The 17,921-nt window shown below is 40.7% G+C and overlaps 2 protein-coding genes across 2 annotated transcripts in view; one reads left to right on the plus strand and one right to left on the minus strand.

Annotated features, from left to right (window-relative positions):
• rpl15 (ribosomal protein L15) overlaps window positions 1-17,921 on the minus strand; it is a 224,637-nt gene that overhangs the window by 163,523 nt on the left and 43,193 nt on the right. The window lies entirely within an intron of this gene.
• The window catches only part of foxo6b (forkhead box O6 b), a 42,157-nt gene continuing 37,635 nt past the window's right edge, over window positions 13,400-17,921 (plus strand). The window contains 2 exon segments of the mRNA XM_018701284.2: window positions 13,400-14,799; window positions 14,906-15,445. Coding sequence (XP_018556800.1) covers window positions 14,948-15,445 — 498 coding nt within the window. The 5' untranslated portion in view covers window positions 13,400-14,799; window positions 14,906-14,947.

Raw genomic sequence — 17,921 nt, forward strand, 5'->3', positions numbered from 1 at the left:
GAAACATATAAACACAGTTCCAGTACGTGGATCAGTCATAAAAAATTCTTAGCAGCTGATAGCTGACCTGAGATCCAACTTTTGTTGTTGTCTGTTCATGTTTAGAACAAGTAGTCCCTTTTCCATGCCACTGAGGGGAAATTCTGATTACATATGTTATATATATATATTAATCTAAGTCACAAGTATAGACAAACAGAATGTTCCTGAAGAATAACTCCTGTATATTTGCACCTGGGCCTAGTTTTCCCATGTGTTTGGGTGTAAATGATTGATAAGGACAAACATTTTTGGAATTGATGCAGCATTGAGCAAAATCGTTGCACATAGCTGCTGCAGTATAATCCAATGGGCAACTGTCCACATCAAATTAAGTCCACTAAATGCTTGCATTTGCCACTGACAAGCTCAGATATTATAAGTGTCTGACAACATTATGAATCCTACTGAGACAGACCTTTTTTATTAAAGAGTGAGATCCTTTTTGTTAAACCAGAAAACATCATTATATGTCGCTTCCAGACTTCTCTGACAAGAACAGTCATTTTACCTTGCAGAACATAAGAACATCATTCTTGCTCAATACTACACCAAATCCAAATAATTTTCTCCCCTATTAATCATTCACACCCCAAACCATGGAGAATAAGTCCCAGCTTCAGTGATGACGAGTACAATCTTCTGTGTCTTTACTGAACACACCCATCAAATATTCACCCAAAGTGAACCCTTGGATTTAATAACTTGTCAAACCTTTGACAGCAGTAACCTCAAACAAGTGCTTCCAGTAGCTCTGGTTCAGACCTGCACAATATTCAGGAAGAATTCTCAGCCATATTCTTAAGGTTTCTGGTGTGAACAGGTGTCTGAGCTCATTCCACAGATTCTAAGTTTATGTCTGGGCTCTTATTGGGCTACTCCAGTCATTCTGTAGTAGATTTACTTCAGTGTTTAGGGTCATTTTCTTGCTGCATTACCCAACTTCTGCTGAGTGTCAGCTGGTGGACAACCACCCTAACGTTATCCTGTAAGATTAACTTGGGAATTCATTTCCCCCTTAACGATGTCAGCCTCAAATCATGACCGTCCCTCCACCGTGCTTCAGTTTGTCTGACTGCAGACTGATGAATATAGAATATATACTCTTAAGGCATGACTTTATAACCCTTTCCAGCTTTAAGCAAATCAACATTACTTGATCATATTTTTTGGAATGTTTTTTTTAAAAATATATAATTACAACTAAGAGGAAGATCTGACCTATATTTTAAAACAAATTTATACATAAATGCAAACGATAAAATGCAATGATAATTCCAAACTCGCTTTTTCTTGCCACCTGTTCCCTGTCTCACAGTCACTATATAGCTACTCCACTGAGAATCGGCCAGAATTGAAGGAATGAAACCTGTTTTTGGCTGTGATGTTTCTTTTCCAGCTCACAGGACTTTTTCTGGCACCAACACGGCTGGAACCACACAGTTTCCATCGGACACCACCATGTCATTTGGAGCAGAAGGCTTGGCATTCTTAGGGAAAAATCCCCAGACCCAAGGCAGCACTGCACCAGGGGAGCTGAAGGCAGGGGAGGATGAAGAGCTGAAAAGCCTGTTGGGATTGTCTGAAGAAGAGACTGAGCTTGATGTGCACGGACTCAATCTTTGTTTGCCACTGTTGAATCTCAGCAGGGTGTTTAAAAAAAAAAGTCTGGATTCAAAGAGGAATCCCCCTTTTCTTTGCAAAAACTCTGAATGTGAGCAGCTCCAAACTCCAGATGCATTTGCAAAAGAAAAACTGCATTTCTTGGGATCTGACAAAGCTGAAGATTGACAGCTGTAGAGACATTAATTATTTATGGCTTGGGCTGGCTTTCATTTTAAACAAAAGGAGATTGCCTCATGAAGCAACATCCAAAGTCTAACGACTAAGAATAAACAATGTGGTTTTACAAATCTTAATGTGATTCCAGACTTTTGAGACAACCTGATTCTTATTGTTTTATGCCTCTGTGGCTGATATGTTCTTCTAAAAAAATCTTCAGAATATGATTATCTCTGATTCTTGTCACAGTGGGTATACAGAGTACCATCGAAGAGGGAAACCTGGGCATCCAGAGGCTGAAGAGTAGGAAGCGGTGTTGCCATGTGTCCTTCAGTTATCAATCCAAGTAAACAACACAGAACCATACAGTGCATGTATTTTCTTAGATGTTCGTTTGCTCTCTGCCTCGTGTGTTTAGAGCAGCAAATTCAGCCTACCTTTGTTTTCTATTGTTACAGAAAAGTGTCAAACAACTCTTGCTTATATTGCATAAAGTCACATGTATGTAACAGGTGTGAGTAAACTAAACTGTAAACTGTGAGTAAACTCTTGCACATTCTGAAGCTACATTCAAATAGAACTCATCACTTCACCATCTTCACTATATGTTTGCCATTTTAAGACAAGTAATGACAAAAATGAAATGAAATGAAATGGATAAATCTCTCTCTCTCTCTCTCTACACACACACACACACACACACACACACACACACACACACATATATATATATATATATACACATATATATATAATGAAAGACTAAATGACAAACGCAACCACTGGATTCACCATTTTTAAGAATCCCAGTCTATGTCACAACTTAGAGACTCAAACTTTAGAGAATTGCTCAGATAAATTGCACTTGCAAAGCTCTACTTGTGTGAAGTCAGGTCAGTACTGAGTGGCATCTGAATTTTGAGCTACTAGATTTTTTTTTTTAGCTTTTTAGAAACATAATAGTATTGAATATGAGCAATTTGAATATCATTTTGAATATATTGTAATTTACAATATTATATAATACAATGTATAAACTGGAAATAAACTTCTTGAAACTGACAAATGATGATATGATTTTAGGGGGAACTCAAACCACATATATTGAGATGAGGTTTTCATTATGAAATATTTAATATTAGCAGTGATTAAATTTCACAATTAGTTATTCAGTTGCTTATATCAAGTCTTTATGGCCATTATTTGTCTCCATACATCTTATCTTGTGGTCAGTGTAGATGTTATTGCACACGTTATTACACTTGTTGTGTTATCAAACTGCCTAAGTCTGATTTTTGTTGTTGTTTTTTATTGTTTGAAACTCTTGGTTATATCAGTAGTATTACAGCCATGTATTAATCAGCCATACGAATTTAACATAGGTTAAGTCATGAACAATACTGATGAGCACGGCTCAAAAAATGAATCAGAAATCTCTCTATCACTGCAGGAAAAGCTACATTGCATTTTGCCAGAACTGAAATTAAGGTTCCCTTTTGTGTGCATTTGTAAATGTATGTAAATATTCATACAAGGTGAATATTTGTATTGATATTGATAGATACTATCACAACAGGTGACAAATTCAAAAATGCTAAAATTGTACACACAGTGGCTGTAAGTAGTGATCTAAATCGCTGGCAACATTCATGCCCATTTGCTCTCAAAATTTCTTAATTGTTGCTTAATGACACTCAGTATCATTCAGTCATTAGGGTATTATCACCCACACAGAACTATTAGTGGTCTAAGGATTTTATAAGGGTAATCAAAAACCCCTCTGTTAGTTTGCTAGCTCCATCTCCATGTGGTGGACATATTTTTTGACATTTTCCTTTTTGACAACATATTGCTTTGCTTAAGGTGATATTTATCATTTGTTTTCAGTAATTATGGACAAAATGAACAACTGTAAAAAATAAAAAACTAAATAAATTGACTAAAGTTTTGTCTGTGTAAGACGTAGAAAGGCCATGTTCCTCCCATCAGCCACGAGGGAGCAACCCTCAGCCCCAGTCTGGGTCAGCAGTTCTCCTCCCTGGCTGAACACTGTGTCAGCCAAACCCAGCTTTCCCCTCCTGAGTTTCCAAACAGTTTGTCCAGAACCTCCTTGAGGCCAACCAAAGGAACTTCTCTGTAGCCTCCCCAAATTCCTCCCACACCTGAGTTTTGGCTTCCACGGCTGCAGAAGCTGCCACCCTCCTGGCCCCCCTGTCTGCTGCTTCAGGAGACCCCTGGGCCAACCAGGCCCGAAAGGTCGCATTCTTCAGCCTGATGATTTAATCACCAGTGTCCACCGACATGTTCTCAGGTTGCTGCAGGACAGACACAGATAACCCTCTGCCCACGGCTCCTAGCCACTGCCTCTGCAATGGAGGCTACTATACTAGTTACTAATACTAGTTTACAATAAGATGTGGCCATTGCATAATTTGTATATTTCCAGTTTTCTTATCGCCTACATAACATTGCGTGGAGACCCTATCTGATATTTTTTATTGGAATTTGTTGTAAATATTTGCAATAGTAAAGTAAGTTATCTTGTTTTTTATTCATCACTGACTGACTGTATGAATACCTCTTTGTGTGAATTTGGTCAGCTGATGATTTACTCATAAAAATAGGAAGAAAATGTCACACACCAGGAAAGGAGTGGTAGACATAGCTGTAATAGACTATGACAAGGCCATGAACTGTGGGTGAAAACTGACTTCAAAGGAACTCAATAAAGAAACTGGTATTTGTGACAGTAAAATCAATGTTTTTTTCCCCTTTCTTTTTCTATTTTTATACCAGAATGTGGCTCTCTAAGAAAGTGCTGTTGTCAGATATTTATGAAACCCTCAGAGTGAGAGGGCTATAATTGATATGACGGTTATTAGAATTCATCTATGCTTGATATTTGTATAATAAACTATAATCCATACCTCTCACTTGCTTTTTGTGAAATGATGTGGATGAGGATTAGCAAGTCCCTGGAGAAATCTCACACTGAGCTTACTTTACTTTCATGTATTCACTTTTGTCTGCATGCTGCCGAGGGTGCCATCTATGGCAAAAAACCCTTGAGAATGCTAATTAAATGATTTTTATTTTTAAATTTTTTTTTTGCAAACTGATATTGATAGCATGTCTCTAGCACATGCTAAATGTGTCATTTTCTCCCCATGCTGATGAAGATATTCTCTGAAGATTTTGAGCACCTATCTGTTCTTTCTGTTTGAATTGCCTCCTGATTGGTGACAGGTATTTCTTTTGAAATGGCTCAGCTCGGCTTTTTGAATGCAGTACGTTTTTTTTCCTTCTTCTTTTTTGCTGCATTTTTCACATTACTGGTGTACTGTGCTCTCTTAACAGCCATTAATAATTGTCCCCACCACATAATGAAGTGTCTCTGTGCCTGACAATATGCTGCCTGCTGGTAAACAAGACTCCAGACACCCCTCAGCAGCAAGGCACGCAGCTTAAATATTGTTGTTTTTCCACCAGAGGGCAACATGTGTACTGTAATCCACAAACACCCCTTATCTCTTCTTCACTCCACTCTGGTTTAGATACAAATCTCATCCTTTCTTTATGTTACAGTTTTGTTGGCAATACTGTTAACAGATTTGGATATACATATAGTCGTCATCTATCTTAAAGTGAAACATCCTGAGCAGCTTCACTTTTTAAATTATCTGTTGGTACTGTGAGACAATGAGGGCAAATAAAAAACTACAGCATTGTTTCACCTCAGATTTCTCTCCAATGTGATAAACTGTGATACATTATTTTTCTACATTAGAAGCTCCAATCTGTATTTTTTATTCATTAAATGAAACATAGAGTACATTGTAGCTGGGTAAAGCATACATTACATATCTTCCACCTTTAGGGGTCTCTCAAGCTCTGTGCAGGCCCCACTGTCTAGCCAGTACAGATAAATGGCACCTCGTTAATCAAATCTGCATGAGTGCGCTCAGGTTGCCATGGCAATAATTATCAGAGCTGCCTAATTAACTTTCTCAATTGCTTAATGATATACGACCCTCTGAACTCCCTCATTTTTTTTCTCTCTAATCCAAGTTGTTGTGTTTTTATTCCTCCATTTTCACTCCCCAGTGTTAACCCGTGACCGCCAAGATAATAGAAATTATAGAGAAATTAAATTCAGCACCACATCATTTCCTGTCGGCCCACGCACACCAGGGCTGCAACCAACGGGGTGGCGTCAGACTTCACATGCAGCACAAGTGCCGAAGCATGTAGCCGATGTGTGTCTGTCCTGTACAGTGTGTGTGACTCACATATTTTGTCTTCTGCTGTGACCTCGTGTGACAGCTGACTGAAGGTTGGGAGCAGCGGTCCTGTCGTCCCTGATCAGCCAGCCGAAACTCTTGAGATACACCAAGACAGGGGGAATCGTACCTGGTGACACCCACCCTGCCATCCCCTGTCACAGGAGGCCTCCAATGCCGTCTACTGCCTTCCCCTCCTGCCTCCTGTCAGCCCACTGCCCCCTCACTGGCTGCAATCCACACTCATCCCAAGTTAATATCAGTTAGTCTTTGATATCTTCTAGTCAGAAACTTAGAAGGTCTGCATGGAAACCAACTGCACAAGTTGATAACTATCATCTCTTGATTTTTTGAAATTGCTCCAGATCATAATTATCAGCAGAAACTGGTATCTTTCATCTAAATCCCAGTTTAACAGTGTTTATGTGTTTGGTCAAAAACAACATTAAAATAATCTGTGATTGTGTTTTCTTGACAAGCAAACTCTTTCAGTCATGTAAACAACTGAAATAAATAGTTAGATGTTAAAGGGATCCTAAAGTCTATGACTTGTACCAAAAGTCAATGTTGGTTTCCTTTAAGCATGGACTACAATTATTTTCTAACACTGAGTAGTTTTAGTTGTCCAAATTTGAACCAAAGGGGAACTTCAAGTACTTGGTATGACACATCCATAAATTGAGATATAGATCAAACTTATAATAGTCAAAACTGAAGCAGCAGGGTCCGAGATGTCACGCCATAAAAACTGATCCTAAATTTATCATAATGCAAACATAATTTAAACTCAACACCCAACTTTCTGTAAGAAATTCCTGATGTCTAAGGAGAAGAAGTCTTAAAGCGCTCAGTAACAAATGGCCACAATTCCATGAAAACTGTCCAAACTCTATCTGCTGATGAGGATCATGTACTATGAACGAAAGCTCCAGAACAGCTAATAAATAATGAAGTTGTTTTCTTGACTTGTGTATCCAAGGTCAAGAACAAGCATGGAACCTCAGCCTAATTTGTCATCTAGGTTGGCGGCCTTGTTCGTGTTGCTCCTCTCTGTGAACTCTCAGTCGTGACGGTCGCGCAAAGGCCATGCTGCGCTGAAAATCGGCCGTCCAGACCCATGCCTGACTTCTGGGATCAGTGCTGGGTCAGCAGACCACAAGGCCTGGAAGAGTTCATGTGATTAACTTTCTGCAACCACCATCAGGAAGCTTTATAGGACTGGGTCAAATCAAGCTTTGGCAAAAAAAAAAAAAAAACCTTCCAGCGCGGTTACCACCAATGTCTGCCATATGTCTGGCACCGCCTGCTGACACAGTGTGATACTATTCCCCTTTTTATTTCCCACATAACCTAATTTCACAAAAACCTAACCTTCCTCCTTTGCCTTTTTTTTCTCTCTCAGAAGACCTACCCATGTTTAATTGTACCTGCTTGCTTTTGTTGTTTTGAAGCCAGTGGGGGAAAGTGGCAGGGGAAAGATTATCTTTGTAACACCTCTGCACTGTATCACTGCGTATTTTTTCCTCTTGTGAGTGGATTTCATGGTTGAGAGTGCAATTTGAAATAGGATTAACAGTAGGTGTTGGGTAGTGTTAGCTTAAACCACTTTATGTCAGGTACGGCAGAGAGAAGTCTGTCATTGCGTCTGCCTGAATCCTTTCACCACTGAACACTGCTTGAGGGGGATTCTTTAAATATTACTAAAACTGTATTTGTATTCATCAAAGGGCTGTGAAGCAGGAGCAACACCACGTTGTGGTTTCTACCTATACAAAGCAGAGGAAAGAATCTGTGAGTGCAGTATTAGACAACCTCAACATGTACTGCCAGTATGGGAGCAAAATACAGCCTTTTGTTTTTTGGGTAAAAAAAAAAAAAAAAAAATCTCAGAGCAAGTGCTCCATCTCTTTTTTGTCTCAGTGCCTCTGTGACATTGGGAGGCCACATGCTTGGCTGTGGCCCAGACCCACGGAGAGGATGCATTCCTGGGATGGCCATCGGCAGTGTACAGGCTGAGATGCCCGGCCCTCTGCTCCCACAGTTTCCGCACACAGCAGTGAGTCCCGCTGGAAAACAACAGTTTCAGCAGTCTTATGTAACTGGGGTTGGTTGTAAAGAAAAAGGAGGGAGGGCTGGAGGGAGGGATTATGGACTGATGGAGGGAGAGAAAAAAAGATGGGAGGTTGTTTAAGGCTGAACATTGAAACAAAGTTGAGTACAGTAATTGACTTGCCCAAAGCTACTTTATAGCCTAACCCAGAGACTCCCAACCAGGCGCCATGGAGGTGCAACAGTATGGGGGTTTCATTTTTAAAAAGCACTGCAGCAGGTGATTTCAGACATTGGTTGTTTTTCTTGAAATAAAAAGCAACATGTTTTAGCTGTATTAGCCTTTGTCAAGGCTCTTTAGCACTTGTGGATAAAATCAATTTTTGAGACTTAAAGCTACACCAATCAGGATTTCTTTATTAACAGTAGGTTATGACTATGTGTAATGTTAGAGGGGTTACATTCAATGATGGACCTACAGAGAATTATCACTCAGTTTAGGTGCCCTTAGCTCTATGTAGAGTTTTAGTGTCTTTTAGTTCAGAGTTTTGGCTTTACAGCTCACAACTTTCCTGCTTTGCTTTAGTCTCACTGCTCTCATCAACCTTGTTTCCAGCAGCAGCAGGCAGCTGTTTTCAGCCAAAAGTTCTGTTAAAACCACTGTGTACTGTATACCTGCACAGCATCACAGCCTAGACAGATGAAAGTCAATGATTAGCTAGTTAATGTATCGGAACATTAGCAGCAAAAAGCCAGGTATTTCCAGGAACATATGAGGAAAGCCTCAGAGGCCAAAGACACATGAACTTTGCTTCTAAAATCTGAATGCCTCTATGTTGGGCCATGTCTCATCTATGTGTAGAAAGGCCAAAATACTGATTTAAAGGAAAATTTCTGCTGAGATTTTGGAACACAGCACCATTACTAATAAAAGGACTGATGGCAACAAATGTCAGTTTGTTAGAAGTGGTCAGAAGGTTGTGAACAGGTGATTTAAACCACTGGACTTAACCAAACTCACATAATTGGAGCTACAGGAGGTCAAAGGTCAAAGCAGTGTTCTGAAGACTTATGAATGATTTGGAATTTATTATCTTTTTTTTTATTTTTAATCATTTCCTCTAACAAAGTTTGACCAACCAAGAGGCTTATCTACAACCTGTCTAATTCTGTGGCCACTGTGTTTCTTGACCTATCTGACTTCTTTTTAGAGGTGTTGATGTGTGCCCAGACCTCAGCAATTGGTGTGTGTGGTGTGTTATTATTACCAACAATAAAGGGCAAAATGTTTCTTTAAAAAACTCCTGGTTCAAGCATCTTGGAGGAGCTGAAAGGCCTTGACAGATTTATTTCCTTTGTGTCAGGCTGAAGACATCTACGGGCCGTGGTAGAAACTCAGCTTAGCGATTAAATGAAGTGTAACAGGTGAGTCAAAAACTCAGGGTGCAACCATCTCTTTCTTTCTGTTTTGCCTCATTATGCACAGAAGAGCACATCCTAGCTTTTCTGATTGGAGCCGTTGGTGGCAGCAGGCAGTGTTACTCAACAGTTGAAAGCCTCAGGGTTTCCCAAGGCAGGGAGTGGCATCCCCCTCCGCCAGTAAACACATCAATAATCCTGCAGGTTGACTGACTGGCTCACTGGATAAGGCATGAAAATGAAGGAGGAAGACCTGTGGAGAAGAAGCAATTAGTGTTCACTCTAAGGTATACAGGACTTGGAATAGTTAGTGATGTACTGTTAAAAAGGGGGAGTAAACCCTGAGCCCCAGCTGGGTGATCAGCCTAATGCAAACAACTGTCAAGAGAAAAGAAAAATCAATTCATTTCCCAGAAAGAAGTGAACTTTTCCCCTTTATGAACCACTTTTCATGTTATTCAAAAAGAAACCAGATACTACTTACAATACTGTGAATTTAAAGGAACATGACAAAGAAGTGTTTTTAGAAAATACACTTCTTTGTCATCTCAAAAATGTCATCTCTATGTGTCCAGTACCAGCATAGTCTGGGATGTGTGCCTAACTGTAGCACAAAAACAGGAAGCAGGAGGAAACAGTTAGCCTAGCTCTGTCAAAAGTATAAAAATATGCCTTCCAACAGCTCCAAAGCTTCCCTTCTCATGCAATGTAGAAACAGAAATGTAAAAACAAGACACTGTGGTTTATGCATTTCACAAGTCTCCATGCTTAAACGACAAAGTAGGTCATGCCAGTGCCTTACAAAACAACCCATGTAAGCTTTTTTTTTTTTTTTTTTTTTTTTTTGATCCACTACCTTTATAGTTCAATCTGCTGCACTGATTTCTTTATGGCCACTTGGGGACAGTGAAACAGGGTCTGAATTAAGTTGGTTATAAACACAACAATGACATATTATCACCTTATTATGTTATTGTGTTGAACATATTTGCCAAGACTTGCCTATTTAAGAATCCTGCAGAAATGGAGCATCATTAACACTCATTGGGATCATGTTTCTGGTCACCTGTCCATAGCTATTTACTACATTTGTCTGCTTGCTGTTACTGAGCAGGCTTTTTGGAGCTTTTTTGCTGAAAACAGCTGGAAATTAGATTCATGAGAGCGGTAAGACTGAACCAAAACATGAAAGTTGCGGGGCATAAAACCAAAACAGTGTACTACCAGATGATGAAACCCTGTGCAAAGCTGATGGGAACTGAAAAGTTGGGTGATAAATCTTGATGAGTTCCTCACAGTCGTGTGATGTGTTGTTAATACATAAAAACACAGATTAAGACAACTTTAAGATTTGGTTAAGTTAATGCATCTAAAACTACTTGGTTAATGTTCAGATAAGATTGTGGTCATTGTCAAAAAACAAACAAACAAACAAAAAAAACAATAACAAAGCCAAGATGCTTTGTTCATCCAATCATCCACCCCAACTGCTTCCCTAAGAGATTTTATGGCACTATGTCACGCTATGCTACAGTCACTCATTATTTGTGCAACCACGAGAAGTGAACTTAAACATAGGTTGTTTTAAGCATTCGAAGAAACAACTGATGCAATTGTTTTCTCTGGTGAGCAGCTTCCTACATAAATATGACAAGACAGCTTTAGAGCTGGCATTTTATTAACTGGGATACTCTATATGCTAACAGTTTCCCTCTACTTTCAGTCTTTATGCAAAGCTAAGCTAATATTTCCTTGACCACTATTTGCACAAATATGTAATTCACATCAATCCTCTTGCCTGACTGTTGCATATCTCCCCAAATATTGGACAATTCCTTTAAATGTGACAGATTTATGTCATACTAAACCATGTGTAAACAGATTTTCAGTGTGATTGGTTATATTTACCGTTCATTGTATCCCTTCATTTGGGCATCTGTGGACTTAGAGCTCAACAGGAAGAGGCATCTTGAGGGAGGTGGCAGTGACAGTCAGTATGCATATCATTAATATTTGATGCTGACAAAATAGAGGGACAATGGATAAACATGAATCTCACACAAATCCAGTTGGCAGAATCAGTTAATCTGACAAATGACTGCTGGAAATGAAACACTGCTGTAAAAACATGTTTCTTGGAAGAGCTGAATGTTCAGGCTCCTCTTGCAGTCACTTCATATTTTGCACCAATAGCCACAGTATCTTTGACAAATCCACTCCCCCCTGTGTGAAACCATGTAATTCTCCGTCTACCTCGTGTCGTGTCCAGCCGTGTGACTCATGTTTTTCATGTTTATGCTGCGGCGGTACATCACCTAATCGTGATGACGAGGACTTTGCTGTAAGCCACAGCTGAACACCCTATATCCACCCTGCTGGAACGACTTCAGTGTTTTCATTCCATATGATAGGAGTCACACCACATTCCTGTTACAACTTCTCTGCGGCGCATAAAAATCTCCCCTCGAAACCGCAGAGCCATGTGTTTTGAATTTTCCCTCTGTTTGTTCCCATTTACAGCATCTCTCTCTATTTTTTCTTCTACTTCTTCTCTCTCTCTCTCTCTCTCTCTCACACACACGCACACACAAACACTGAATGTCCGCTCTCTTGCTCTCATGTTGATAGGCCCATTTAGTCCTCATGAAAGCATTCCATTTAGGTGCATTTGAGGTTATGGTTGTCACTGACAACCGGCTGTCAGAGAGTGGCAGCCTCTATCAGTGTTGGGGGTTTCCAGAGGAGCGGCAGACAGAGCAGCTATTGATGGCGCTCGCTTTATGGACTCAAACCCACCAAAGGCAATGGTGTGTGACAAAGACAGCGAGGGGAGTTGGTAGTTTGATTCTTTGACCCTATGAGTTTAAATCATGAGGCTGTGATGTTCTGTGCTTTGTGGACACCCCATTGGATAATTAGTCTCATTTGATTTTACTACAATGCACAGTTTAGTGTATTATGTTGAGAAAGCGCCGATTGTTGCACCAGCAAAATAATAATATGCAAATGAAAGCAGTACTAACCTATAAAGCGAGTCATTGAGGCCATTTCTACTGCAGGAACTTTTTCAGGCACACGGGAACGATTTCAGAACTCAGCTGGAAAGTGTTTTGACTGGAGGAACTAAATGAAGATCCTAAGCCTGATATTCAAAAAGAAAAAAAAAAACAAGGCTGTGTCTGGGGGTAATGCTTTTCAATGACCAAGGAAGTACCTGGTGGAATCTGCAATGCTGAACATCTCTCATTGGTCAAACCCAGACCCGACAACTGCCAGAGTGTGGAAAAAGTACTTTTAGTTTCCTGCATTTGATCAAAAGGGAGCAATTGAGGACAAAGAGAACATGTTTTCAGTATGTTTCATTGTTTTAATAAAGGAGTTTTATAAGGGTGCGGAGGTTGGGATGCAATTAATGTTCGCCTTTTTATTAACCATAACCACAGTCTTTCCCTAACCTTCACCAAGGGTTTTAGTTCCCCAGCCATGACCTTAACCACAGTTTATTTCCCATAGCCACAGTCTTTCCCTATAACCTTAAGCATATTGTTGCCATGTGCAGATATTGTCTAAAGCAAGAATTAAAAAAGACACCGCCATTGGGCATAAAACAAACAAAATATTGATGTTCTTGTCAAAAAACATACAATACATATTGCTGGTATTTTATATCTAATTTTTGTATTTTCTCACCAGATATGTTAAGATTTTCTTTTAAGCCAGCAAAATTCTTAATTTAATTTATTTAATTTTTTTTTAAATTTATTTAAAAGAGAAAAGAAATAAATAATCATTTATCAAAGTATCCCTTCCATCTTTTCGGTGGAAGGGATACTTTAGGGGGGCGCTCACGACCTCAGTATCTCTATAAGCCTAGCCAAGGCTCTGCAGAAAGTATTCATTACTTTTATATATGGATTTACTCCTAGTTATTTGCAGCTGTATGAGGTGTCTTACTCATTGATTACTACATTAGAAAACACATAAATGTTGACTAAAGGTCAGCGTAAATTATAAAAACTATAAATCAAGGCTGCCTCTTATGAAGCTGTAGGCTGCCTCATCAACCTGAACTACACTGAAACACCATGTATAGCCCTCATACATTCACAGATGAAAAGTATCGCTTCTTTCTGTTGGAGTTAAAAACTCAGGCAAAATTTTGAGCATTAAAACACTGAAAGTGAGGACTTGTAGCCATTGATTTGATGCACAAGCTACTGCTAATTAGGTTATAAAATAATAATAATAATAAAGCCTGAAAAGTTATCTGTAATTAGAAATATCTGGATTCAGACTCATGATGACTGTCACGTGAAAAAAACTGGATAAAAGCATCTGTAGAAGTATGTGGCTGACTCTGAATATGCTGTATGAAACTGTATTGTATTGTTGGGAGTATCACTCCCACCACACACACACACACACGCACACACACACACCCTCCTCCTCCTCTGGAAACCTGTTCTGGAGGGAGTGACTTGATCCAGGCGGCGTCCAATTATATGGAAGCAGCACTTATTCCACTTTATTTCAGGCTACAGTTAAGTGGCTTGAAGCCTTCAGAGACACACGGGCTCGTAGTATGAAGGGCAGAGCAATAGGCAGAGAGACGATACCCATGTGACATGTGGACAGAAAGCTATAGACAAAGGTAGAAATATCTACTATAGCAAGTGAAGCGTCTGGCAGCGCTCAGAGGAGACTCCGAGGATGCTCCAAATCAAATCCACGAGGGGCTTTTTTTCTCGTCTGGAAATTCACGACTTCATATAAATGATTCATTAGAGCCTGTTTCTATTTCTATGGGAGTAATTGCGCTCGCAGTGAGTTTCAGCTGAAGCCGGTCACCAACCAGTCAACAGAGAGACGGTAGTAAAAAAGCCTGGGGAAAATTCTAAAGTCAATTCATTTGGGGAGTTTGATAAGCGTTCCTTTTTAACCTGCACTGGACCTCATCTGTCAAAAGGATCAACTGTTGCTGCAGCCGGAGCGAGCACAGAGACATTCTCCAAGTGTGTCTGGCTTTCATAATGGATGTTTGACCGTCACTTGGTCCTGTATGCAGCCACACAGCCGGTGTTGTGCAATTAACATGGAAGAGAGACTGATACTGTTGTTGATGCCTCGGATACACCTTCATCTGTCCTGATGTGATGCCACATTGTTGCACTGAGGAGAATGATAATATCCCACACCGCTGCCGGCTTTTTCATACTGGTTGATCATCTCTGTGTGTGAAACAATACAATTCTATTCTTTTTTTCTTTGTACAAGGAAGCAGTTTGGGCATTTTAACTCACTGGCAGACATCAAAATTGACACGCTTTTTGTTATAGTGACCTTGCCCGGTTTTGACATCTATTCAGCGGGAGATCAACATGCTGATGATGATGGAGAACAGCGGTATGGATGCGCATCAGGTTGATATCGATTCGGAATTTGAGCCTCACAGTCGGTCGCGGTCGTGCACCTGGCCGCTGCCGTGTCCGGAGGATTTCCCCGGGGGAGAAGAGGCGAGCCGGGGTCTGGCCCTGGCATCGGTCAAAGTGGAGCAGTACAACGTGCCCGCATGCCGGGCCGAGAGAAAAGGCGGCGCGCCGGCGGAGATCAAGCACCCAGCCGGCGCCCCAGCCCCGGTCGTGGCCGCCCCTGCTTGCATGTCCGGGGCTGCGCTCGACGTGGCCGGCCAGCTGCGCAAAGCCAAGTCCTCCCGGCGGAACGCGTGGGGAAACCTGTCGTATGCAGACCTCATCACCCGTGCCATCGAGAGCGCCCCGGAAAAGAGACTCACCCTGTCCCAAATTTATGACTGGATGGTTCGCTTTGTTCCTTATTTCAAGGATAAAGGCGACAGCAACAGTTCAGCCGGATGGAAGGTAGGCCACATGAAAGAATTTTCTAACACCACATGGTGAAGGTTTTAGTGGAGAAGCTACACTATATTTAGCCTCAGCCCGTGTCTGCAGCATAACTCCTTTTCTGCATATTTGTAAGCCACATAATTGACCCCTGGTTCCAGCAATTTATGTCAGTGGCGTGTCCCCGTGTCACTCCACAGTACAGTGTGTGGAAAGGGGCGGTGAGCATGGTTGGATGAGGGTTCACTGGGTTCATCGTATTTAGGGATTGCAGCCTGTGCATATAGGAAAAACCACACGGAGTCAAACGCCTTCTCTTCACGGTTCCCTTTGGATATGCAACTATTACGCGTTGTGACGCATTCGTAAAGTGTCTGGTTTCAAGCCTATATTTCTCTGCATTATCGGGTCACATAGGGGACAAAGCGTGCCTCCGGTCCGATTTGCACCTCCTCGGCTGGAACATCACCCATGCCTCCGGTTGGGTGTTTGGGATAAAGCGTTTGGAGCCACCCCGCCCCCTGCTATCCATTGTGCGCACGTTGAATTACGCACAGGCTGTGCGAAAGCATGGCACAAGGCGAGGGGTTTAAAAGGACAATAACAAGAGATGATGACATGGGGTGTCACAGCAAACAGATGTAACTACAGATTATCCCTTAAATTCAAATTAATATGAGGTTAATCTAATAGATTGGTTGCTGTAATCTACTTAAGTTTACCACCCATTCTGTGTGAGGATTAATGGTCTTTTGTTTCCAAGTCCTGTACTGTAGCTCCACTTTTTCTCCAGTTTTTCTTCCGTGGTCCTCCTTTTAAAAGTTTCAGCAAATTCAAAGGCAGATGAATATTCTGAATAAACTCTGCTGCTTAGAATTTTAGTTCAAGACGTTCTATGTGAGTGTACAGTGTGTTCCAGTATCTGGCAAATCCCCATCTGGTATCCTGGTATTAAATGTCCCATCCAATACATCAATCAATACTATCCAAACTGGGCCCTAAGTCTCATTTAATACACAGGTAAATAACATTGGAATAGTATTTCTTCAGGACAGGACAAGAATAAAAGGAGAAACTGTTGTTGTGCTTCCACTTGTCTTTTATGTTATTTTGTTTGTAGTGGGAGCTTAACCAAAGAGTCAGTTCTGCAATGAGTCTGAATTTCTACAACAGATACACATTGTTAAGTTCAACAGAGCAGGAGAAGCCTCAGTAACTCCCTTCTTGTTAAATTTGACATCAGATTTTAACATTTACTGGCACTCCTCCATCTGGGAGTTTTCAAAAGAGAGACATCATTAAAAGTAGCAGTAATCTTAAAAATGGGCCAGGAATCATGTTTAAAGGGCCACTGCAGCAATTTTGTGTTTTGCTTCCATAAAGTTGGTGGATTCAGAAGAGACACATTAAGAAAGAATGGTCAAAATTAAAGCAGCAGAGGCCGAGTTCCAAGATCCTACAATTTCCATGATGGAACATTATCAGGACTCCCCTTTGGAACAGTGACAATAAAGACTATTCTATTCTATTCTATTCTATTAAAAATGTTCAATCTGGAGCCCAAACTTTTTTTTTAATGTTTTATTTTTACAGTACATAATCCTCCATGTGGCAAGTAAACTCAGCTTCACGTGCAAAATAGCTGGGCTGCCCTTTTAAAATTCTTTTGATGCTTTTTAAGTTGTAGTTTTTCTTTCCTGTTTGTTTTACTCTTTGGAAACAGCCAGGCGATACGCACAGAAAGAATACAGAAGAACAGGAAACACAAGCTGCAGTGGGATTAACAGGCATTTTACACCCTCTGAGTGTCTGACGTTGAGTTGATCCTCTATCTGCTTCTCCTTCTATCTCCTTTACTGTTACCATATCCTTACAGGATATATTGATGAGTGCCATTGTCTCCATCCTTTCCTCCCTCACACGCAAGGTTTATTCAATACTTTCCCCTGCCCCGGCTTCTCATTTGGCTCCATACCAGCCTCCAATTGAGCAGTATTAAGACAGATTAATCTCAATAAAATCACCATTTGATTTAGGTCTGAGCTGATCAGCAACAACCCCTGTCCAATCTTTATGGTATGGTGGGGGTTTTAAAATTGGATTTAAAGCCGGGGTTTAATTCCCGGGGCCTTGTTTGTGCCGCCCAGAGATGCCCAGCTTGATGCCTGCTTCCATCCCAGCTCGTGTGTGGAGGTTTTGATTGGCCGGTTTGGCAAGGAAGCTGATTGGTGGAGAGAGGCTCCAAGTCCAGGCGAAAAACAACTTGATTCAAACGTAATAACGCTCCTCAACAACGACAACAACAACAACAACAAAAAAAAGGAGGGACTCATGCACGCACATGTTGAACTGTAACATTTGGCAGCGATTTTAATGAGACTTGAAGCATGGAGGCACAGAATTACTCAAGCACACACACTTGTACAATATATATATATATATATATATATATATACACCCTCACACATTCTTGTATGTTTCTGCTTATACTGAA

The sequence above is a fragment of the Lates calcarifer genome, linkage group LG3, assembly GCF_001640805.2.
Source record: "Lates calcarifer isolate ASB-BC8 linkage group LG3, TLL_Latcal_v3, whole genome shotgun sequence".
Taxonomy (NCBI): Eukaryota; Metazoa; Chordata; class Actinopteri; family Centropomidae; genus Lates; species Lates calcarifer.